Here is a 22083-nt window from a genome sequence, read left to right on the forward strand (position 1 = left end):
TATACCCGTCACAGCCGCCACGCGCTCGCCCTCCTCTCTCTCCCCCCACTCTTTGCCCAAGCCCCCTACTGCCGGCGGCGGAGACGACGGAAACATGGTGCAGCGTCTGACCTACCGGAAGAGGCACAGCTATGCCACCAAGTCCAACCAGACGCGGGTCGTCAAGACCCCAGGTCTGGATCCCCTCCTCCTCCCCTTCTCCAGACGAATTTCTTTGGTGGCTTCTGATTTGTTCGTGCCAAGATCTTCGCTGAAATCGGTCGGTTTTGTTCCTTGTGTGCCGCAGGTGGTAAGCTCGTGTACCAGTACACCAAGAAGAGGGCGAGCGGCCCCAAGTGCCCTGTGACCGGGAAGAAGATCCAGGGGGTGAGTTGCCGCTTTGCCTTTTGCATCTATATGAAATTCTTGATTGTTTCGCTTTGCCATGATAGGGGTATTCGATATCTCTGTTTGTATGGTGGATGAATTGGATTCTTGTGCTTGGGTATTATTTATATGTGGTAAATGTGGTTTATCTCCATCTTACACATGTATGGTTATCAGCTTTTAGAGTATCTTTTAGGCTTTTACCACACAAATTACCGACTAGATTGTGGTGAGATGCACAATTGGTAGATGCCGATTTGACCTTATCGGGCATCAGATTTATGTTTAGACCGTTTCCTCATATCATTCCTAATTAGTTATTCCTTTTGGTGGTTTGTGGTAGTGCATGGGTATCAAATTAAGAGTTGGTTGTCCGACAGTTGGTACGATGGTGTACGTGGACAGCTGGTTGTGCAGAGTAGCAATGCTGCATTTCAACAATAGTTCAAGTATTTATTTTGTTGGCTCAATCATTCTTATTAGTTTCTAGTGGTGCCTTTAGACTATAATAAATTTTTAGATCAGTAATGTGTGTTTAAACACTTGGTTGCTCAGTAGTGTTGATTGTATTATACAATCAGATTGGTAGTTATGCATGATTTTACTACCAGCAAAGCAAACTCTCATAACGGGAATGAATGTCACAGCTCATTTGGTCCTTTTGTGATTTCAACAACTCCATTTGCTCACTCAGCTTGTTTTTATTAGTGAAATGAGATTCTTCTGTCATGCTTGTTTTAAGTTGAGAGGACATTTGTGTTTGAATTTTTGCCTTTTGGTTGAAGAATATTGCAACATGATGGCTCATGATCTGATACTTCCATTTCCAGATTCCCCACCTCAGGCCTACTGAATACAAAAGATCAAGGTTGTCTAGGAACCGCAGGACTGTGAACCGTCCCTATGGTGGAGTGCTCTCTGGAACTGCAGTGAGGGAAAGGTGAGCAAACTTTGCCTTACAACCATCTAATGTCATTACCTCAAACCTATCCTTTATGTAGTCTCATTGGATTCATGTTCTCCTTCAGGATCATCCGCGCTTTCTTGGTTGAGGAGCAGAAGATCGTGAAGAAGGTGTTGAAAATACAGAAGACCAAGGACAAGACGACCTCAAAGTAATCTGTTTGAAACAGAAGTGCGAAGTGCGATGGTGTTCTGTAAACAAGGAAAATATTTTTGTTGGTGGTTATGATCAATGGTTTAGTCCCTTCTAGCTAAATGTTTTAGAGTACTTGAAATCCTTCTGCCGCCGTGACATCAGAGATTGTGAAACATTTGATACCCATTTGCAGTTTCATTTCTGAATGCATGTTGAATCTACTTATGTTAATTTGGTTTCACATTGCATTCGTGGTTATTGATCTATAACAATTTTTCTGTTCCTCACTCTCATTTCCTTGCTGCCCTGCTCCTTGGATCAGAAAAGTACACTTGAGAAACTTCATCCATTGAACCACTAGATTGTTTTACCATGCCTGTAAATTTTCAAATCAACATTTTTGTTTGCAAAGGCTGGAAGGTTCTGGTGAATAGTGCATTTGTTCTAGTAGGATACTCTGGGTCGATTATGGTCCCAGGGTGGTTTGGTTGGGCGTGGCTTGGTCGCCTCCATGAAATTGGTGGGAAACTCCATATTAGATACAGAGTTCCATTCACTCAATCCCCGCATTCTAATGAGATAGGCAAAACGTTTGGGCTTCTTTGATTCAAAGGATTCTCAAAGGAATTTTAAAGGATTCTAATCCTTAGGATTTTTTTCTATGTGGGTTGTTTGATTCGTAGGATTGTAAACCGTAGGAATTTTCTGTAGGATTCATTTGCACTAGATTTCATAGGAAATTTACCATCCATTCACAAGATGACATGTCAATCCAATCCCACATTTTTCCTATTCATGCATTTGGGAAATCCTACGATTCAAAGAGTCCCTTAATAAACTGGAGACGAACATTTGGGGCCTTTGGATTCCAGGAAAGATAAAGTACTTTGCGTGGAAAATTCTTCCTGGAGTGCTTCCTTGTTTTGGGGTTCTATAACTGGGCGCCATATCCTGGATTCACCACAATGTCCAATCTGCTTGGTTGGTGTGGAAGATGTCCAGCATTGTCTTTTCAAATGTAGGCGAGCAAAGGAGGTCTGGTTACATTTTGGCATGTTGGAAATGATTCAAAAGGCCGTGGCCGAAGATATAGGTGAACGCCGAAGCTTCATTTCATATAGAGACACATGCGGGCGCTGCTGGTATAGTTATCCGAGATAATAAAGGTGGTTTTATAGAAGCAACAACTTGGTTCCTACCACATGTTAGCTCTGTCGATTCTGTGGAATTGATAGCAATTGAGAATGGTATGTTCTTGGCGGCTAACATGGGGTGCAACAGTATAGAGATCGAGTCTGGCTGTAGTTTTGCAGTGAACTCTGTGCAACTGATGGACGAGTACTTGGGCCCGAATGTTACAGTCATAATAGAGTGCAACCAAATGGCGATGGAGCTCCGGAGATCTACTTATATGCACCGTTGCCGCGATGCTAATCAAGCTGCTGATGAGTTCGCGAAACACTCTTTTAGATTTATATCTTCCAGCCTTTGGGATTCTTATTATACTGTATTACTGAATTTGTTTCTCATCATCTTGTAAACGGTATGACGATAATATGAGAAATAAAGTCTCTTGCCGCAAAAAAAAAAAAAAACTGGAGTTTGTTCTATTTGATTCCAAGGACACCCATATGCTACTTGTAGAGTGCATGTTGTAGTTGTTGAGGCATTGGGTCAAAGATACATAGTACTTCGTTTTAATCTACTTGTTTGCCATTTGGACACCACTTTTTTACCCCTCCAATTGGGATTTTTTTTATTTGGAAGGAATTCAAATGCAATCTCTTTATCCCAACGTAATTAGTTTACAAAAATGTGTGCGCTTGCATGGGCTCTACAATAGATTAATCTTTGCATGATCAGCTGATTTTATCATCTTAGCTGGCCATCTGTGGAATTTCTCCAGGGAAAACGGTTAAATTGTTGATCTTATGCTGTGCAAAGATACTTGTGTGATGTTTTGTCCTCCCAAGGCTTATTTGTGATGTGATTCCTGCTCTTCATGCAAAATGATTGTTTTAAGACTCAGAACACTGATTTTGTTTTTTTTTCCAAAAAAAAAAATCATCTGGAAAGTTGTTTTTTCAATCAAGGCAAGGTAATCGCTGGTTGATCTTCAAATTAGCATTACCCTGCCTGTTTATTTCTTCCGCCATTTGCTAGGGATGCAGGCGGACAGTGTATAATTAGACACAAGGTGTCACGCCCGCAAGTGTATAATTAGAACTTCACAATTATTAAAGCAACAGCCTGTCGCGGACAATGTAGATGCGATCTGCTTGCATCCCTTCCGCCTTTACTAGTTTGTGAAATTCAACTTGTCCTTTGCTTATCAACTTGTGAATTATGGCAGGAAGTGGATGGAATATGACCAGAGGACGCTTAGCTTGCAATAGCTTGAACTGTGATTAGAATTTAGAAAATACTCCTACTTTATTCTAGAAGTTGAAAGAAATAACTCTGATGGATATGAAGTCGTACATGAGAAAGTTCTAATCTGCACTACACACTTGGAATTACTCCCTTCGTCTCAATTGTCTCATGGTAATGTTTGGCCAAGTTTATAGAAAAACCAACAACCACAATACCAAATTAATCTCTACTGTTAACGTAATCAACAACAATCAAATAAATCACCAACAGCAGGAAATCACTTGCAAGCGAACAATAAAATCAACTCACATAGTTGTATGTACAAAATCTCAATCACATCATATCTTTCTTTACCTTCGCCTCCTCACAACATATCTCTATCTCAACTGAACCAAAAATTTCCTACGTTGAACCACCAGAATAAAGTTGCTTCCATTGCAATACATGAGTATTTAGCTAGTATTATTGATTAGACAGTTAAAATATTTTTATTGCAACACACGAGTATTTAGCTATCAGTAGCTCTCATTGAGATGAAGATGTACATGTGGAAGTTGCATTAACTTATATCCAACTTAAAAAAAAAGCTTCAGAAAAATATGTACTAGCATTTTTAGAAAGATATGTTACGAATTTTCGAAGACTGGATTGTGAAAAGAGAACTCTAAGATTACAATAGATAAAACTAGGATGAGAAAGGGCATATATAATTAGCTTTCAAAAGCTTAAAAAAAAGAGATGAAGATGTACATGTGGAAGTTGCATTAACTTATATCCAACTTAAAAAAAAAAGCTTCAGAAAAATATGTACTAGCATTTTTAGAAAGATATGTTACGAATTTTCGAAGACTGGATTGTGAAAAGAGAACTCTAAGATTACAATAGATAAAACTAGGATGAGAAAGGGCATATATAATTAGCTTTCAAAAGCTTAAAAAAAAGAGATGAAGATGTACATGTGGAAGTTGCATTAACTTATATCCAACTTAAAAAAAAAAGCTTCAGAAAAATATGTACTAGCATTTTTAGAAAGATATGTTACGAATTTTCGAAGACTGGATTGTGAAAAGAGAACTCTAAGATTACAATAGATAAAACTAGGATGAGAAAGGGCATATATAATTAGCTTTCAAAAGCTTAAAAAAAAGAGATGAAGATGTACATGTGGAAGTTGCATTAACTTATATCAACTTAAAAAAAAAAGCTTCAGAAAAATATGTACTAGCATTTTTAGAAAGATATGTTACGAATTTTCGAAGACTGGATTGTGAAGAGGATTCAAATCAGGGAAAGGATCCTTTCTTCTATTGATTTGATAGAAATTCGTTTTTCTTTTCCTGTCTGTATGATTTTGATTTTTGATGAATGAGCCTTTGGTAATGCTTTTATCTCTATTCTATGTCGCAGGCGCCTATCCAGTCTATAAACAAATACTAATGAGAAAATGAAAACTATACTAAACTAAAGAAAACATAGGATAGAGATCCTAAAATCTAAAAAAGGGCATATTAGGGCTATACGGATTCGAACCGTAGACCTTCTCGGTAAAACAGATCAAACGGATTATTATCGAGTAGACCTTCTCGGTAAAACAGATCAAACGGATTATTATCGAAATGATTTGAACTGTTTCAAAGACCCAACATGCATTTTTTTGCATTGGGCTCTTTCATAAACTGATTTAAAGATCAGTTAGTCCACCATAGTTTTTCTTTACGGAAAGATAATGAGATGGCTCCCTGTGCTCTGATTGATTTTTTGTATTATGATCTATCTAGGAGCAATACCAAAGTGTTTCAAAGGAGGATTACCTTGACTTAGGTCTGCCTCCGGTCTAAATTAAATCAACCTAAGTGAAATGGAGTCTCTATCGTTCCACTGCAAGAGTTAACTATGAGACTTCATACACCTTAAAGTTCATAGAACGAAAAGAAGTTTTTTGGAGGCCCTTATCCTCATTACGCCTAGCATTTAGTGGGCTGGATATTTACCTTATCAACTAGCAAATCCATAAGGGTTCTATTTGATTAGGCACCTGAATTGGCACCTGAATCGGACTGAACCGACTGTTTGTCAGGCTACTGTTCTCCTATTCTCTCGAATCTATGAAGTAAGACATTGATTTTGCAATAAGATCGATTATGTTCATTGCATAATAAGCTCCTTTGAAAAGCATTGGCGCACGTGTAAACGAGTTGCTCTACCGAACTGAGCTATAGCCCTTATCAGAGATATCTTAACATATAGATAATTTCTTGTCAAGATGAATATTTTCTAATGCCAGAGGATACCCCTTTGATCTGTATCTGTTTAGTATTTAGTTTAGTATTTAGTATATAACAGACCAATAACAGAGCGGTATTGCTTAGAAAAGGGATTCAATATATAATCGATCGAAGTAATGGGTCTTCCTTTGTGGTGATAAATTGCCTACTTAACTCAGTGGTTAGAGTATTGCTTTCATACGGCGGGAGTCATTGGTTCAAATCCAATAGTAGGTAAGTAGGTAGAAAAATTACTAGATAGCATTGGACTTACTTCGCTTCGCTATCTAATAACTTTTTCTACCCCTCTTCCCTTTTTCTTTGTATCAACTATAAACCACTGGATTGTCTTCAATTGGATGGGGGAATCCAATTGACAGCCTCGATTCGTATCCTAGCTCGTCTGAGAGCGAGCTTCGCTTCAACCAAATCTTTCGTACCCTCAGCTTTACTCAAGTTAGCTTCGGCTATTTCAAGTGCCTTTTGAGCTTCTTCCGGATCAATATCACTACCCAGTTCCGCATCATTTCCTAAAATGATGATCTCATTATTAACTATTCTCGCAAAACCGCTCCACAGAATCGCTGTTAACCATTGGTCGTTGAGGAGGCGTATTCTCAAAGGACCCATATCTACTGCTGTGTTAATGGGGGCGTGGTTTGGTAATACGCCAATTTGGCCACTATTAGTGGATAAAATGATTTCTTTCACTTCACAATCCCAAATAATTCGCTTAGGAGTCAGTACATAAAGATTTAATTTCATTTCTTTGATTTGTTCTCCTCTTCTAAGGTTATAGCTTTCGTGCTAGCTTCATCGATGTTACCCACCAAATAAAAAGCCTGTTCAGGTAGGCCGTCTAATTCTCCGGAAAGGATTAGTTGAAATCCCCTAATAGTTTCCGCAAGAGCAACATACTTTCCTGGAGAACCAGTAAAAACTTCTGCCACAAAGAACGGTTGTGATAAGAAACGCTCAATTTTTCTTGCTCTTGCTACAGTTAAACGATCCTCTTCCGATAATTCATCCAAGCCAAGAATTGCGATAATGTCCTGAAGTTCTTTGTAACGTTGTAAAGTTTCCTTAACTCTTTGCGCAGTTTCATAATGTTCGTTGCCAACGATCCGAGGCTGTACATAGTCGAGGTTGAATCTAAAGGATCTACTGCTGGATAAATACCCTTGGAAGCTAATCCTCTGGAAAGTACGGTAGTAGCATCCAAATGTGCAAATGTTGTGGCAGGGGCAGGGTCGGTCAAATCGTCTGCAGGTACATAAACTGCTTGAATCGAAGTTATAGATCCCTTTTTAGTAGAAGCAATTCTTTCTTGCAAAGAACCCATTTCTGTACTAAGAGTAGGTTGATAACCCACTGCGGAGGGCATTCTCCCTAATAAAGCGGATACCTCTGATCCGCTTGAACAAAACGAAAGATATTATCGATAAATAAAAGCACGTCTTGCTTATTAACATCTCGGAAATATTCCGCCATAGTTAGGGCAGTTAAACCAACTCTCATACGAGCTCCCGGTGGTTCATTCATTTGGCCATAGACTAGAGCTACCTTTGATTCCTCAATATTTTTTTCATTAATTACTCCGGATTCCTTCATTTCCATATAAAGATCATTTCCTTCACGAGTCCGTTCCCCTACTCCACCGAATACGGATACGCCCCCATGAGCTTTAGCAATGTTATTGATTAATTCCATGATCATACTGTTTTACCTACTCCAGCCCCCCAAATAGTCCTATTTTTCGTCCACGTCGATAAGGAGCTAAAAGATCGACGACCTTAATACCTGTTTCAAAGATGGATAATTTCGTATCTAACTCGATAAAGGCAGGCGCAGATCTACAAATAGGGAACGTTGCACTACTATCTATAGGACCCAAATTGTCAATAGGCTCCCCAAGAATGTTGAAAATTCGTCCGAGAGTAGCTCCACCAACCTGAACACTGAGAGGAGCTCTCGTGTCAATCACTTCCATTCCTCTCATCAACCCGTCCGTAGCACTCATAGCTACAACTCTAACTCGATTATTTCCTAATAATTGTTGTACCTCACAAGTCACATTAATTTGCTTATCGGCAGTGTCTCTACTCTGGACTACCAAAGCGTTATAAATATAAGGTAACTTGTCTGGGGGGAAAGTGACATCCAGCATGGGTCTAATAATTTGATCGATACGACCTGTACTTTTTTCTTCAATTGTGGAAACCCCGGGAGGAGAAGTAGTAGGATTAGTTCTCATAATTATCACATAATTAAAAAAGGAATTTGTCGAAATTTTTATTTTTTTTATTGTTGAATAATGCCAAATCAAATTAAAAAAATCCAAAAGTAAAAAAGGAAATGAATTAGTTAATTAAATAAGAGAGAAAAGGGGACCAGGACTTGATTTCGTTGCCCAAGCGAATCCCATTCAATCGTTTACTCATGGAATGAGTCCATTGGAAAGTTCAATCAATCTTTTTTTTCATATACATTTTGCCTTTTGTGGAGGATCTGTGCCTACTCTACTTTCCTATCTAGGACTTCGATATACAAAATATATACTACTGTGAAGCATAGATTGCTGTCAACAAAGAATTTTATTAGTATTTAGTTAGGTATTTGCATTCAAAATAAGAAAAGAGAACTATTAAGAACTTGTAAAATAAGGATTAGGAATTAATTTGGGTTGCGCTATATCTATCAAAGAGTATACAATAATTATGGATTTGGTAAATCAAATCCATGGTTTAATAACGAACCGTGTTAACTTACCATAACAACAACTCAATTCCTATCGAGTTCTTATATTGGAATTCCTATAGGATAGAACATACACAGGGTGTACGCATTATATATGAATGAAACATATTCATTAACCTAAGCATGCCCTCAATTTTCTTTAATGAGTTGATATTATATTAATTGAATATCCTTTTTGTTTTACGAGATTTTTGCTAAAGTTTCATTTACGCCTAATTAACATCGAGTAGACCCTGTTATTGTGAGAATTCTTAATTCAAGAGTTATAGGGAGGGACTTATGTCACCACAAACAGAAACTAAAGCAGGTGTTGGATTTCAAGCTGGTGTTAAAGATTATAAATTGACTTACACACCCCAGAGTATGAAACTAAGGATACTGATATCTTGGCAGCATTCTTCTACTGGTACATGGACACTAAAAAATATGAAAACTGTATGTCAAGAGTGGGATTTGAACCCACGCCCTTTCGGACCAGTACCTGAAACTGGCGCCTTAGACCAACTCGGCCATCTTGACTTGATGCCTCTTGTCTGCAATCAAGCTAAACATTTGCAAGCAGCAATGAGGGCTACCATTCTTATTAGCAGCAAGCACTAACATCTTGGATCTAGAGTAGATTTCTTGAGAATTTCAAATCCAGCACCCTAAAGTAGGCTAGACTTGCATGTTTTTGTGCAACATCACATAGACACTAGCAAGCCGTAGTACGGGACAGACACTCCCATCGGCGTGAAAAATTCAAGCGCAGAAGTTCACCGCCGAGGCGGCGACAGCGCGCGCTCAACCACGCGCCCTCACTCCGGTTGCATCCCCACCCCACGCCGTCTCTGCCCTCCGCCGTCTCGATGCCTCCACGCCTCCCCTCCCCCGCCCTCTCCGCCCACATACGCACGCTCTCCTCCGCCACCCGGGCCGGTGTCCCCCACCTGCTCGACGGAGTGCCGCGCCCGGACCGCCTCGGGCGGCTCCCGCCCGAGCTCGCGGGCTTCGTCCGCTCGCGCGCCGCGGGGCACACGCCCAGCCAGTTCGCCTACGGGAACGCGCTCGCGGCCTGCGTCCCGGCCGCCACGGGCGCCGGGGCGGGCAGTGTCGCCTTCGCGGAGCAGCTCTACTGCGCCGCCTGGAAGGACGGGCTCGCGGGCGACGCCTACGTCTGCAGCGGCATGGTCGACCTGCTCGCCAAGAGCGGCCGCCTCGGGGACGCGCTCAGGGCGTTCGCGGACGGCGACCGCGGGAGCGTGGTCTGCTGGAACGCGGTCATCTCCGGGGCCACGCGCAACGGCGAGCACGGTCTCGCCGTCGAGACGTTCGGCGACATGGCATGGGGCTCCTGCGAGCCCAACTCCTTCACTTACTCCGGTGTCCTCAGTGCCTGTACGGCAGGTGCGGAGCTGTGCGTCGGGAAGGCAGTGCATGGGCTGGTGCTTCGGCGTGACCCCGAGTACGATGTGTTCATTGGGACGGCGATCGTCAACATGTATGCGAAGTCGGGTGATATGGTCGCTGCCATGAGGGAGTTCTGGAGGATGCCGGTCCGGAATGTGGTATCCTGGACCACCGCGATCGCTGGTTTCGTGCAGCAGGAGGAGCCAGTAGGCGCTGTTCGGCTGCTCAGAGATATGGTCCGGAGTGGCGTGTCGATCAACAAATACACGGCTACTAGCATCTTGCTCGCCTGCTCCCAGATGCACATGATACGAGAGGCTAGCCAGATCCATGGAATGATCATAAAGACAGAGCTGTACTTGGATTACGTTGTCAAGGAGGCTTTGATCTGCACATATGCTAATATTGGGGCTATTGAGTTGTCCGAGAAGGTGTTTGAAGAAGTTGGCAGAGTAAGCAACAAAAGTATCTGGTCGACTTTCATATCTGGGATTAGTAGTCATAACCTACCGAGATCAATTCAGCTGTTAACGAGGATGTTTCGTCAGGGTCTAAGACCAAACGACAAATGCTATGCTTCTATTTTCAGTTCTGTGGACTCAATTGAGCTTGGCAGGCAGCTGCATTCGCTGGTTATAAAAGATGGGTTTGTTCATGGTGTCCTTGTGGGCAGTGCACTCTCCACCATGTACTCTAGATGTGGTGAAATGGAAGATAGCTGCAAGGTCTTTGAAGAAATGCAGGAATGGGATGAAGTCTCATGGACTGCAATGATTGCTGGTTTTGCATCTCATGGCCATTCAGATGAGGCATTCCGACTGTTCAGGAATATGATTCTTGATAACCTTAAGCCTGACCATGTGTCGTTATCTGCCATTCTTTCAGCTTGTAATGGACCAGACTATTTGCTCAAAGGGAAGGAAGTTCATGGACACATTCTTCGTGTCTATGGAGAAACTACGTCTGTTAGCACTTGTTTGGTTTCCATGTATTGCAAATGTCGAGAAGTACAAACAGCTAGAAGAATTTTTGATGCAACTCCATGCAAAGATCAGGTCATGTTGTCTTCAATGGTATCTGGATACTCTACAAATGGTTGCACTGACGAGGCAATCTCATTATTTCAGCTTATGATGGCAGCTGGTTTTCAGATAGATAGGTTCATATGCTCATCTATCCTTAGCCTATGTGCTAACATAGCAAGACCGCTCTATGGAAAACTATTACATGGGTATGCAATTAAGGCAGGAATACTGTCTGATCTATCAGTAAGCAGTTCACTTGTGAAGCTGTACTCCAAAAATGGCAACCTGCATGATTCTCGTAAAGTTTTTGATGAAATAAATTCCCCGGATTTAGTTACTTGGACAGCTATAATTGATGGATATGCTCAGCATGGAAGCGGTCAGGATTCTTTGGAGATGTTTGATTTGATGATTAGGCGTGGAGTGAAACCAGATAATGTTGTACTAGTGAGTATTTTATCTGCTTGCAGCCGTAACGGTTTAGTTGAAGAAGGCTTTAACTACTTTAAATCTATGAGAAACGTGTATGGGCTTGAGCCTGTGTTACATCACTACTGTTGTATGGTTGATTTACTTGGTCGATCTGGGAGGCTTGCAGAGGCAAAAAGTTTTATTGAGAGTATGCCTATGAAGCCTGACCTGATGGTATGGAGCACACTGCTTGCTGCTTGCAGAGTTCATGATGATGCTGTACTTGGACGGTTTGTAGAAAATAGGATACGTGAAGATAATTATGACCCAAGCTCTTTTGCAATGCTGTCAAACATTCTAGCAAACTCTGGAGACTGGGAGGAAGTAGCGAGAGTCAGAAAATCATTAAAGGGCAAAAAGAAAGAGCCTGGATTGAGTATGGTGTAAAGTGAAATGGTCAAAGAGTTCTATAAATAAAACTGGAATGCAGCACAGTACATTGACTGAGATGAAATAATGACATCATCTCGGGGAGTTCTGAGAAGAGCGCTAGTTGGTTACATGTAAGCAATGTGCAATGGATATCATTGGTATATTGGATATACTGTTGAGCCTTTTTACACTGTTCACCAGATTTTGCATTGGTAGTTGTTCTAAACCTGTTAGGCATCTGATTAGTGACATTTGTTCCTGATCATGGGGAAGACTTGATGCCTTTCTAAATTTGCACCGACAATACAACTGAGTCAGGCTCTTTGCTGAACTTAATTCGTCATTCACTTTATGATATTTGACATGTAGGGCACACTTATAATTCTCAGGGAAAGTATATGTATTCATAATACTGAAGCACTCAATACATACAACCAAATCTATTTCTCTCTCTATTAGCCTATCTTTTGTACAGGTGGGTAGGATTCACAAAGTATACACTGAGCAGAAAATGTACAAGGGCAATTGCTGACAGAAATGCTAGCAAATGAAGGTTGCTCATTTTCTTGTATTATCTAACTATGTATATTTTTTTTTCCTTCGAGCAGCTATTGGACATCTCTCGGAGAGGCAGGGGGACAATTGAGAGATTCACATGGCACATTGGATATCCAATCATCTGAAGAATGTAACCCCAAATCAAAGGGGAATTTTATTTTGGGTGGAACTCCATACTCATTGCCTGTATTGTGTCCATTGTCAGGTTTTCTTGTATATGGATCTTCGTCCCTATTTCCAATACCTTCATTTGTGTCTATAACCCAATCAACTGCGTACCCGTTGCACTGTTCAGGGTGTTCAAACTCTATCTCTGGCGAGGCTTCATTCATGCTATTGATTATTCCAGGGGCTATGCTGAAAAGCACGGCATCTGATGACCTCTGGAGGGTCTGTGTTTCAAATGGAAAGATGATTGGACCACTATGGATGTCTTTGTCTGATATATGAGTTAAAGACGGACCACGGCTGAAATTTATGACTTTACATGAAGAGCCATTTTGTGAACTGTTGGGTTTCTGCTGCTGCTGCTCATGAAAGTAATGCTGGCTATTGAGCCGACTCACAGGTATTGCAACTTCTGCTGAGCAAGGGGAGCTTTCGAAAGCAAAATGTGAAGCTTGTATGGATTGCAGGGCAGATAAGAGATCTGGCTCTATTGTTGCAGTTGACTGAGGACCCCAGGAGTGGGATAGCGCTCTTTGTGCCATTGAACTAGGCTTTTTAAATATCCTACAAATAGCCCAGGCATCCTGTCATCAGAAGATATACATCATATATCGAGATATTTTTGGAATTTTAGCACTATAAGTAAATGTTTTGAATAAGAGGCTTACATTGGCTGGAATGTTTTTGTCTATTGGTACTTTAGGAAGTGATGGATCAGTTAGTGAAGGAAGCCTGAACTCATGCATCATCCAGTCAGTCTTGATCCCTTTTGCTGCTCTCCCTTTATAAAAGACAAGAGACTTCTTCAGGCCTATGCACTTGGTTCCCTCGGAGGAGTAAATGGGCCTATCTGTTCCTGTTGCTTTCCAGAATCCAGCTCCTGTGACTCTGTTTGGTCTAGCACTATTACGGTACTTCCGGTCCCTTGGGCAGTAGAAATACCATTCTTTTTCCCCAGAACTTGCAAGTTCTAAGTGAGAGCAAGGTAATGAATAAAATATCAGAGAAAGTAAAGGTGAATAATCCAATGCAATGAAGTAATGTTTGCAGATATTTAAGGTGGATAACTATATTTAGTTTGGTTTTCTGATGAGAAGGTTCTTAAGTATTAGTGTAAAAAATGCTCTTATATTATGAAAATAATGTCTATGTTTTGTGCGACTTTTGCTATAATTATGGTTACTATTGTATTTTGAATATGTTGCATGCATACATAATGGATATGCACAATCTTGGATCTTCTGTGCTCCGTCTGAGTATGATATGGTCTTATTTACCATGACCACTAGTTTACTCATGGCTTGAAATATTGCTAGAAGATTGCCCAACTTGTATTAAGAGTAAAACTTTGTACTGAAGTGTATCAGAAATCACGAGTTCTCTCTCTTGTTCGTTTTAACTTTCATATAGGTTAACTATGAAGACTGTATCTTTGCTCTGTAGTTTCCCAAAAGTAAGGAGGCTATGAGTTTATCTTCCATGCATTCGGCAGAAGCAAGATGGTGAGTGTGGAATAATTTTGAAATTCTATCTCATCTCTAACGTGGGGCATAATATCTGGTGTCTGCATGTTACTAGAGAGAGATGTCTTCCATTCATTCTATTGATAGATAAATGCAAAATTGTATATGCTGGCATTTATTTGGTTATTTGAAGCTAAAGCCTTTACAAGATCAAAGTTCCTTGTTGCTCCATTCAGTAACAAATAAGAACAAACCAAATAAGAACAATACAGAGAAGGTAGCAGCTTACTTGGAAGATCCCATGGGTCATATTTGTAGATGTCCAGCTGCCTGATGAGCTCAATTGAAAGGGGTTTCTGCTGAATCTTTCGCTTGAGATAAAAACCTACCAGCTCTTCATCTGTCGGATGAAACCGGAAACCAGGCAGAAGTACCTCCTCTGACTTGTCCATATCACTTCTCTCATCCATGCCTAACAAGGGTGAAGCCTGATACAGGTTGCACTGCTCTTGTATTACCTATATGGATGTAGTGTATGGTTTTAGGGTCCAAGTTGCCTAGGTGAAGACAAACTCACGAATCTGTCTCTCTAATACAGTGCAAGGACTTATCAACTATGCACGGTCTACTATTTATATCCCTTGTTTGTGGCTTTGTGCTTGTGCAAAGATGGCAAAACTCTTACTGGCAGTTATCTAATATGGTACAGGAATTTATCAACCCAGAAAAAAATACAGAGATGGCTTGATGGACCTAAATATATGGGAAAGAAGAATGAATAGAAGACGAAGGTATCATGTGTAACTTGAGGACATGAGGTAGGAAACTAGTACTTATATAACTACTGTGTAAGATTAACTGTTTTTCTGTCAGATTTCTAGGCTCCTATTATATGCCTTGTATTCCAGGTCATAAACGATAGTCGGCAAGGGGAGTTTAACATACCCTTTATGAAAGAAGTTACAGCTGCTTAAACATGACTAGATGAGGCCCACAACTCTGAAGCCCCTCTTGCAATAAGATAATATTTTATCCAGTCTCCTTTTGAATCTATTGGATTTATTTAATCAAGGATTAGTATCTCAATGAAGACAAACTTGGCAACATATATGGGGATTATTTGTCCCTTTCACTTCAGACCTAAATTATGATCTAGGACACCCTAAACAACCCCTAAAAAACATTCATAAACAGGTATGGTCTGAACAGTTTCTTTAGTACTCCCTCCATTCACAGATATAAGATGTTCTAACTTGTTAGTGAATTGGATGTATACGAACATGTTTTAGTGTGTTTGTTCACTCATTTCAGTCCGTATATAGTCCATATTGAAATATCCAAAACACCTTATATTTCTGAACGGAGGGAGTACGCTTTGGAAGCTAAACACTTTCAAATACATCAACACCACAATCCAGGATTTATTCTTGCTAGATTAATTTTCTTGAAGAATACCAATACATATTCCTCCATTCTCTGGTTTAGAAACTCCCTTGTATATAGAAAAGGATATCTCTTCTTACTACACATCATTTTCAGTACATATACGCTATTACGCTTCTGGTTGCATTCGAGATTTACTTTGCATAAAAAATTCCTTCTCTTTTACGGAATCATTTCTCACCACTGTCTAATTTGTTCTCACTAGGATGATCCATTTTGCACGTACTGGAGCAACGGTTAGCTTATTTCTACTGTTAACATCATTGATGGAAATTTGGATGAAAGTTGATGTGACAACAGATGTACACGTACCTATGAATTTGTGATTGCTACTTTTTGTTCTAAACCTGTGCAATAGCTTAACTGAAAAGGCGGGGTAACTGTTTAAAAACTGCACTGTGGGGAAACCTTCATCCCAGTTAATGCCATTAAAAAATAATCATCGTCATCTCCTGACAATGATAGCCTTAGCAGTGTAATTGCCTTCAGTTTTCTACCAAGAATCGTATAACTCACTGCAAACTGTTGTCGCATATATTGATATATATATCAACTTTTATTTCACAATCAGTCATTGTCGTAGAATCAATCTCAGCTTGCTTGAGTGCTTTATCGTATGTTCTGGTCCATCACCAATTGTATACAGTTCATTGCTCATTATTTTATAAGATCCTGTTTTTAAGTATCACAGTTAGCATAGTTAAATATGATGACTTGGTCATACATGATCTTGTACAGCCTCTCTTTCTGTCAAAGGTATCCCCATTTTTTTTGCCATGCTACTTTCTGTATCATCTTTCCTGCGCTGAATCAGCTGACATAATAATCATGCCAACGGCTTAAAGACAAGATTTTGGCCATGTTACAACTTACAAATAACTTAGTACCAAAAATAACTCAGAAATTTCCCATGCCTCCCCAATTCCAGGCAGGATATTACCACCCAATCAATTCCATGTTTTTGAAAACAAAACATGATCACGTTCACAACTCTTGTCTTCTACCATGATCCACATCGGGAGATGGTTTGGGTTGAACTCTTCAAACGCATACCTTCTCGATGTCCTTGTCGCATTCTTGGTTTGTAGTTCTTGGAGCACCAGAACGTTCTTGCCAAAGGGGCATTATCTTTGTTTTATTGCCTAATCTGCGGGTTGGATTTTTCCTTTTCCAACTTTTGTGAACTTGCTAAAAATAGAGCACACACCTACAAATGCATGTTTAGGACTCTGCAATCTACGTTATGGTACCATATCTTCCAACCTGTGCTAGATTTTGTATCGAGGGTCGTATCTTCTGTTTGTTTGATAAGAAAAAGAGTCCCAGCTTTTGAGTCTTTGGGATTATCAATCCAAATGTGCGTCAAGCTATAGTGCTGGAAATTTGCAGCCAAAGTGTGCCATTGGAGAGCTTACAGATGTTCCATATCTTATATCTTAGGAGCATATAAAAACAGATACTTACTGAGTTACTGTGAAATGTAAAAGGAAATTTGACCATTTCATCTTAACAACTCTGGCCCTGGATTACATTCGCATTTGCAAAGCTGGTTAAATACGAGTCATTAGAGCTTCCATGAATCAGATAGTTTTTAGAAAGGAAATGAAAAATCAACTCCAGTTTTTATGCATTCCTTTTCCTACAACCCTATTGAGCAAATATGTGGTGCCAGCAACACATATCTTGCTAATTTACTATCTTCAAAGGAGCATTTTTCATGCATCCTCATAATTTGTTTGTCCATGCACACTACAGAACTTACATTGCACGGCCTAAATTATTTTTTTGGCTGAAATGGACTGGCCCAGAAAGCAACATCTGACCTCCCGATAGTATAATGAAGCCGTTAACATCAACCTCTTTACTCAAAAGAAGTTACTAGATAGGACAAACCAGAGCATGTCAATCATGTAGCAAAGAAAGAACAACTTGGTGCATACCTGCAGTTCCCTCCATTCACACAGTACATCCATAAGAAAAAATAATAGAAAATGCCAGTGAGATAGATTTATTGGTATAAGTTTTACTTAATGCACCTAGCATGGTATGAACATCCATTGCCCACTTGCAAGGAAGAACCATTACTTGAGCCAACCTGAAAGCCACGTACAACGCATTTCTTATAGCAATAACCGTATTTTCTATTTGTATGATTGAACATTTTCCACCATGTAGGTTGGCAGTAGTATGAAACGAACCATACATAATCATATTTTGTAAGACATCTTGTAGACCATACATTGTGTGCCTTGCCGAGTAAGATCATACACTAAGCAGTCGAATAAAGGAAAGCTCATTGTTCTTCCAGATCTTTTTGCAGAAGTTACTCAAGGATATGCACAAAGCTAAAATCTGGACGGTTATAAAGACTTCAAGACGTCCCCAATAGCTCCTTGATATCGTATCCTTGCAACTGAAGCAATAAAAGATCATATGTCAGTTACATAGGAAGAAGGGAACATGAATTAGCTGCCCCTGTTCATGTGCTATTCTGCATGTTAATCAACTCATAATTTCCTTAGCATTTTCATCCAGCAAATTACTGACACAAATGATAAGACGTACCTGAAGAAAGGTTAGCAGTAGTATAACTCCCGAGTTCCAAAATGCATGTATTGTAATAGGAGCTAGAAGATTGCGAGTTTGAGCATATGTAAACCCCAGTGCAACACCTGCGGAACATTTAGAAAATTTGTATCAACATAATGGTAAAACTGATAATTTGTCCTGAAGAAGACACCACTGACAGACTGTAGTCCTCAGACCAAATTTCACAAAATGTTGCATGTTGTGCTTGTTCTTTGTTTCATCGTAACAGCTTCGTTTGTCACATTTCTGTAGCCAGTTTTGGCTTCTTTCTTTAGAAGAGAAGACAACAATTATAACATACCACATAACGGTTACACCAGATGTAAACACAACAGCTGATATTGAATATTGTTCACATCAGGATAACTACCACCTAATCTGATCCCATAAGACTTGAGACTAACTGGGAACTAATTCAAGTCCTATACTACCTCTTTCCTAATTATCCTGAACTGCTGCCCCACCATCAATTTCCTGCTACCAGATAGACTGATATGGGGACTTTATCTCTAACATGAAGCTCCCCTAAATATGTGTGCACTGGACTCGCTACTGGTGGCAGGGTGCCATGCGCTGCTGGTTTGCCCCCAATATGGGGAAGTCCCAACAGCAGCATCCCATACAGCAACATGGACCATATGGCAAAGTTTGTCGGCAACTAAGGGCCTCTTTGATTCGCAGGGTTATAAAAACGTGGGAACAGGAAAAACATAGGATGGAATGTCATCTGATTTCAATCCTACAGGATTTTGGGTTGTTTGATTGCATCATTGAAAAAACAAAGGATTCTTTCAAAGAGGTTTGAGTGGATGCTAGAAATCCTATGGGAGGTAGTAGAAAGAAATCCTTAGGAAAAATTCCGATAGGATTCAATCCTATGAATCAAACAACTAACATAGGAAAAATTCCTAAGGATTCTAATCCCTAAAATTTCCTAAGAAAATACTTTGAATCAAAGGAGCCCTAAGTATGTTCATGCACAGATGGCAAAAATGGAATTCACTTGGTTTTCCACATTAGTTCTGAGTCTCCTAGAAAATTACCAAGTACAAACAGTTGTGGGAATTGATCAGGTGTCAAATGAGCGAAGGCAAATACAGCAGCACTGAGAATCACGCAGACTGGAGTAGGAAACCTGTACCAATAGCAAACTATTCAATACACCGACATGCAAAACTGCAGGCTCTAGAAAAATAAATACAATATCAACTTTTACCACTTAGTCAAGGACACCATTAGAAATCCTCGGAACACAGTCTCCTCCAGAATTGGTGCTAGAACTCCAGTTATTCCCACCAAATAGGCAGTGCTACCAATTTTAAAATTTGAAAAATAAATAAAGTTCTGATAGCCTGGTGTATAGACAGCCGGCAAGTAAAACAAAAAAGCTAGTGAGATGCTACCTGAGAGTTGATGAGCCAATTAGGGGCAGTAAAAGGACCAGTGAGTCCTTCTGCGATAACAAAGAGAGAGTCCAGAAATAGATCAGTAGTCATGTAGTAGTACCCACTACCCATTAAATGGGTTAACTGCAGTAGTTGTACAACATATAGGTATAAAAAAATTGAACATCCAAAATTATAAGGCATCTCAGAGAAATCAATTGCCAACCGAAAATAAGAGAATCTATGTTTCCAAATGTTTAACAACATAGCTCTCTGTTCTGGCAAATGTATCTTTTGATTTGACAATAGTTTCGTACTAACTCCAAAGTATAGGACAGTCTTTCTTTTTTGACAGAGAACATATAGAATAGTCTCAGGTTATGAATATATTGAGTAAGTCTTGCATGAGTAAAAGTGATTACATAAAGATACGTCAAAAGATTGGCCATATGAAAACAAAACAGATTCTTAGGAAGAACTTTTACATTTGGCATATTCTGAACTGTCCAACAAAATGCTTTATTTACCATTTTACTTTTCAATGAACAAATCGGGGTGCAAATTAAAGGTGAATGGAGTCAGACTAGTGTAAGTCTATAAGGTGACAGAAGTGTAAGGAGCAACGGTTAATAGATGATGATGCACAAGAAAAGTCTGTCTGCTAAACGCATATGACAGAGCCTGACCTCTCTCTCTGGAGGTGCACCATTCAGATAGGTCATGGCAGCTCCAACTAAAGCAATGGAAATGACTGCACCAAAGAGGCCAATACCAGCCCACAGAAGCCAGCCATTTTGCAGCTTGAATGGTTCTTTGACATCTGAAAGGTCAAAATTACAATGTCAACTTACTTCAACAACAACAACAACAAAGCCTTTAGTCCCAAACACAGTGTCAACTTACTTCCTAACAAAAAATCACAAAAATAATCTTTGACCTTGACTAAAGTGTTAAAAGCAGCATTCATGAAAAAGAGGAACTCTTAAATTCATAGTTACAAGGAAACTCCAGTTGCAGTAAATAACCGACAGCACTTCTGACAGTTGAAAAAATTAGTCTACAGGAAAGAATGCACCACTCTCTTTGCACAAGATCAAATGAACTAAAAGTAAGCATATTAATAAGATAATGTCCTGACCGTAACGGAAGACATCATCAGGGAATGGTCGGAAGGTATTGGTGATGCTAAATATAACACCAAGCACAACAGCAGTCACGCTACTGCATAAGACAACAAAAATAAACAGAATTGAATATTTTGAAATGGGCAACATCCATCCTTTCGTATGTACACACTACCATAAAAAGTATCAAGCAAGAATAGATCCATACAGTTGTCCGAGGAACAGTATTTCTGCCTTCTCATCTATAGTTGCCCCCGCGGCTGAAAACCCTACGTATTGCAATATTGACTGCTCAACCAATCCTGTCAGAGCAAAGCTGTCTAAAGAACGCTCAGGATACTTTCTTAGGGTTAACATGCCAAACTGCAAATAGGCATCACCAACCACAACCAGCATGCATATACAAGATAGATACTTATTTGAAAATAACCATCCGGTGTGCAGGATAAGAGTACCTTACTCCACAGCCCACCATGCTGAGCACAACAGTTTGCCACTCCCACGGCACATCCCACCGGCGAAGGATGGGCCACTCGTTCGAATCCTGCTTACATCCAAATAACGCAACAGAGTCTGATTGTCAGCAGGACAAGATCAGAAAGGCAGGCATATTCACAGTCCAACTAGAGTTCAGTAAGTTTCCATGGCTAGATAATATCGTTGCACATAGATTGATGTTTCACCGATGCATCGGCCACATTTTTCTATTGATGCACTGGACGTGTTTCAAATTTCAACACTAGTTCTTCTGTTCTTTCAAGAAGCTAAATTCTGCACCAAGCAACAAGAAGCACTGCTGCTAGCCTCAGTAGGGTAGGGCATCAAGAAATGGAGCGGCCGCGCATCACCTTATCGGAAGGCGGGGGCGGGTTGTTGTAGGATAAGCACGCGAAGTCTCTGCCGCTCCTCGAGCTCCTGCTCCAGCGGCCGGTCTCCGGCGGCCGCAGCAACCGCTGCTGAGCTCCTGCTGCTGCTGAAGCTGCCAGGCGGCCGGTTCTTGGGGTGGGAAATGGCTTCCTGTGCTTTGAGAGGAGGAGGGATCTGCATGGGAGCGGCCGGAGGAGGACAAGAGAGAGCGGAGACGACGACGTGGAGGCCATCGGAAAGGGGGGCGCTTCTCACTCCTCTGCTCTCTCTGCTCGCTGGGGAAGGAAGCCTCACGGCGACACGGCCTCGTGGGGATAAGGTGAGGACCTTTCTGTAAATTGGATAAAACGCAAGTGCAAAGCCGGAAAAC

General features: G+C 40.5%; 4 protein-coding genes, 1 long non-coding RNA gene, 1 other non-coding gene and 1 pseudogene across 7 annotated transcripts; 2 read left to right on the forward strand and 5 right to left on the reverse strand.

Moving 5' to 3' along the window:
* The first annotated feature begins 7 nt into the window (after window positions 1-7).
* Window positions 8-1696, forward strand: LOC125509485 (60S ribosomal protein L34). Its single transcript, XM_048674468.1, has 4 exons — window positions 8-173; window positions 287-366; window positions 1197-1306; window positions 1395-1696. Exons 1-4 carry the CDS (start codon window positions 95-97, stop codon window positions 1483-1485), a joined length of 360 nt encoding a protein of 119 aa, XP_048530425.1. The 5' UTR covers window positions 8-94; the 3' UTR covers window positions 1486-1696.
* A 3440-nt stretch (window positions 1697-5136) lies between these two features.
* On the reverse strand, window positions 5137-6419 carry LOC125509487. The gene is made up of 2 exons (XR_007284118.1): window positions 5418-6419; window positions 5137-5375 (listed from the first exon to the last, which is right to left on the reverse strand). It is a non-coding gene; the product is annotated as an uncharacterized LOC125509487 (long non-coding RNA).
* Window positions 6420-6745: 326 nt separating this feature from the next.
* LOC125509486 lies at window positions 6746-7828 on the reverse strand (annotated as a pseudogene).
* Window positions 7829-9297: 1469 nt separating this feature from the next.
* Window positions 9298-9378, reverse strand: TRNAL-CAG. The gene has a single exon. It is a non-coding gene; the product is annotated as a tRNA-Leu (tRNA).
* Window positions 9379-9457: 79 nt separating this feature from the next.
* On the forward strand, window positions 9458-12861 carry LOC125509488 (pentatricopeptide repeat-containing protein At1g74600, chloroplastic-like). 2 transcript variants are annotated; one of them, XM_048674470.1, is made up of 2 exons: window positions 9458-12591; window positions 12725-12861. In XM_048674470.1, exon 1 carries the CDS (start codon window positions 9708-9710, stop codon window positions 12129-12131), a length of 2424 nt encoding a protein of 807 aa, XP_048530427.1. In that variant the 5' UTR covers window positions 9458-9707; the 3' UTR covers window positions 12132-12591; window positions 12725-12861. The 2 variants fall into 2 exon arrangements, with proteins under 2 accessions (XP_048530427.1, XP_048530426.1); XM_048674469.1 differs by having other exon boundaries at window positions 9459-12247; window positions 12725-12860.
* On the reverse strand, window positions 12725-15123 carry LOC125509491 (protein FEZ-like). The gene is made up of 3 exons (XM_048674472.1): window positions 14595-15123; window positions 13511-13812; window positions 12725-13426 (listed from the first exon to the last, which is right to left on the reverse strand). The coding sequence occupies exons 1-3, from the start codon at window positions 14773-14775 to the stop codon at window positions 12725-12727; spliced, it is 1185 nt and encodes a 394-aa protein (XP_048530429.1). The 5' UTR covers window positions 14776-15123.
* A 2710-nt stretch (window positions 15124-17833) lies between these two features.
* LOC125509492 (membrane-embedded CAAX protease MroQ-like) lies at window positions 17834-22022 on the reverse strand. The gene is made up of 10 exons (XM_048674473.1): window positions 21695-22022; window positions 21302-21390; window positions 21055-21162; window positions 20861-20943; window positions 20409-20542; window positions 19741-19790; window positions 19554-19646; window positions 19381-19472; window positions 18314-18420; window positions 17834-18161 (listed from the first exon to the last, which is right to left on the reverse strand). The coding sequence occupies exons 1-10, from the start codon at window positions 21944-21946 to the stop codon at window positions 18120-18122; spliced, it is 1050 nt and encodes a 349-aa protein (XP_048530430.1). The 5' UTR covers window positions 21947-22022; the 3' UTR covers window positions 17834-18119.
* Window positions 22023-22083: the final 61 nt, after the last annotated feature.

Source organism: Triticum urartu, chromosome 5 (genome assembly GCF_003073215.2).
Source record: "Triticum urartu cultivar G1812 chromosome 5, Tu2.1, whole genome shotgun sequence".
Classification (NCBI taxonomy): domain Eukaryota; kingdom Viridiplantae; phylum Streptophyta; class Magnoliopsida; order Poales; family Poaceae; genus Triticum; species Triticum urartu.

Bases quoted from the DNA above. Each gene is read 5' to 3' on its own strand.
- LOC125509485 (XM_048674468.1), top strand. From the start codon at position 95: ATGGTGCAGCGTCTGACCTACCGGAAGAGGCACAGCTATGCCACCAAG. The intron at 367-1,196 runs GTGAGTTGCCGC...TTCCATTTCCAG, and splicing joins CCGGGAAGAAGATCCAGGGG to ATTCCCCACCTCAGGCCTAC. The intron at 1,307-1,394 runs GTGAGCAAACTT...GTTCTCCTTCAG, and splicing joins GGAACTGCAGTGAGGGAAAG to GATCATCCGCGCTTTCTTGG.
- LOC125509488 (XM_048674470.1), top strand. From the start codon at position 9,708: ATGCCTCCACGCCTCCCCTCCCCCGCCCTCTCCGCCCACATACGCACG.
- LOC125509491 (XM_048674472.1), bottom strand. From the start codon at position 14,775: ATGGATGAGAGAAGTGATATGGACAAGTCAGAGGAGGTACTTCTGCCT. The intron at 13,813-14,594 runs GTAAGCTGCTAC...GCTCTCACTTAG, and splicing joins TGACCCATGGGATCTTCCAA to AACTTGCAAGTTCTGGGGAA. The intron at 13,427-13,510 runs GTAAGCCTCTTA...TTCTGATGACAG, and splicing joins ACAAAAACATTCCAGCCAAT to GATGCCTGGGCTATTTGTAG.
- LOC125509492 (XM_048674473.1), bottom strand. From the start codon at position 21,946: ATGGCCTCCACGTCGTCGTCTCCGCTCTCTCTTGTCCTCCTCCGGCCG. The intron at 21,163-21,301 runs GTACTCTTATCC...TTCTTTAGACAG, and splicing joins ATGGTGGGCTGTGGAGTAAG to CTTTGCTCTGACAGGATTGG. The intron at 19,473-19,553 runs GTAAAAGTTGAT...CTATTGGTACAG, and splicing joins ATGGTGTCCTTGACTAAGTG to GTTTCCTACTCCAGTCTGCG.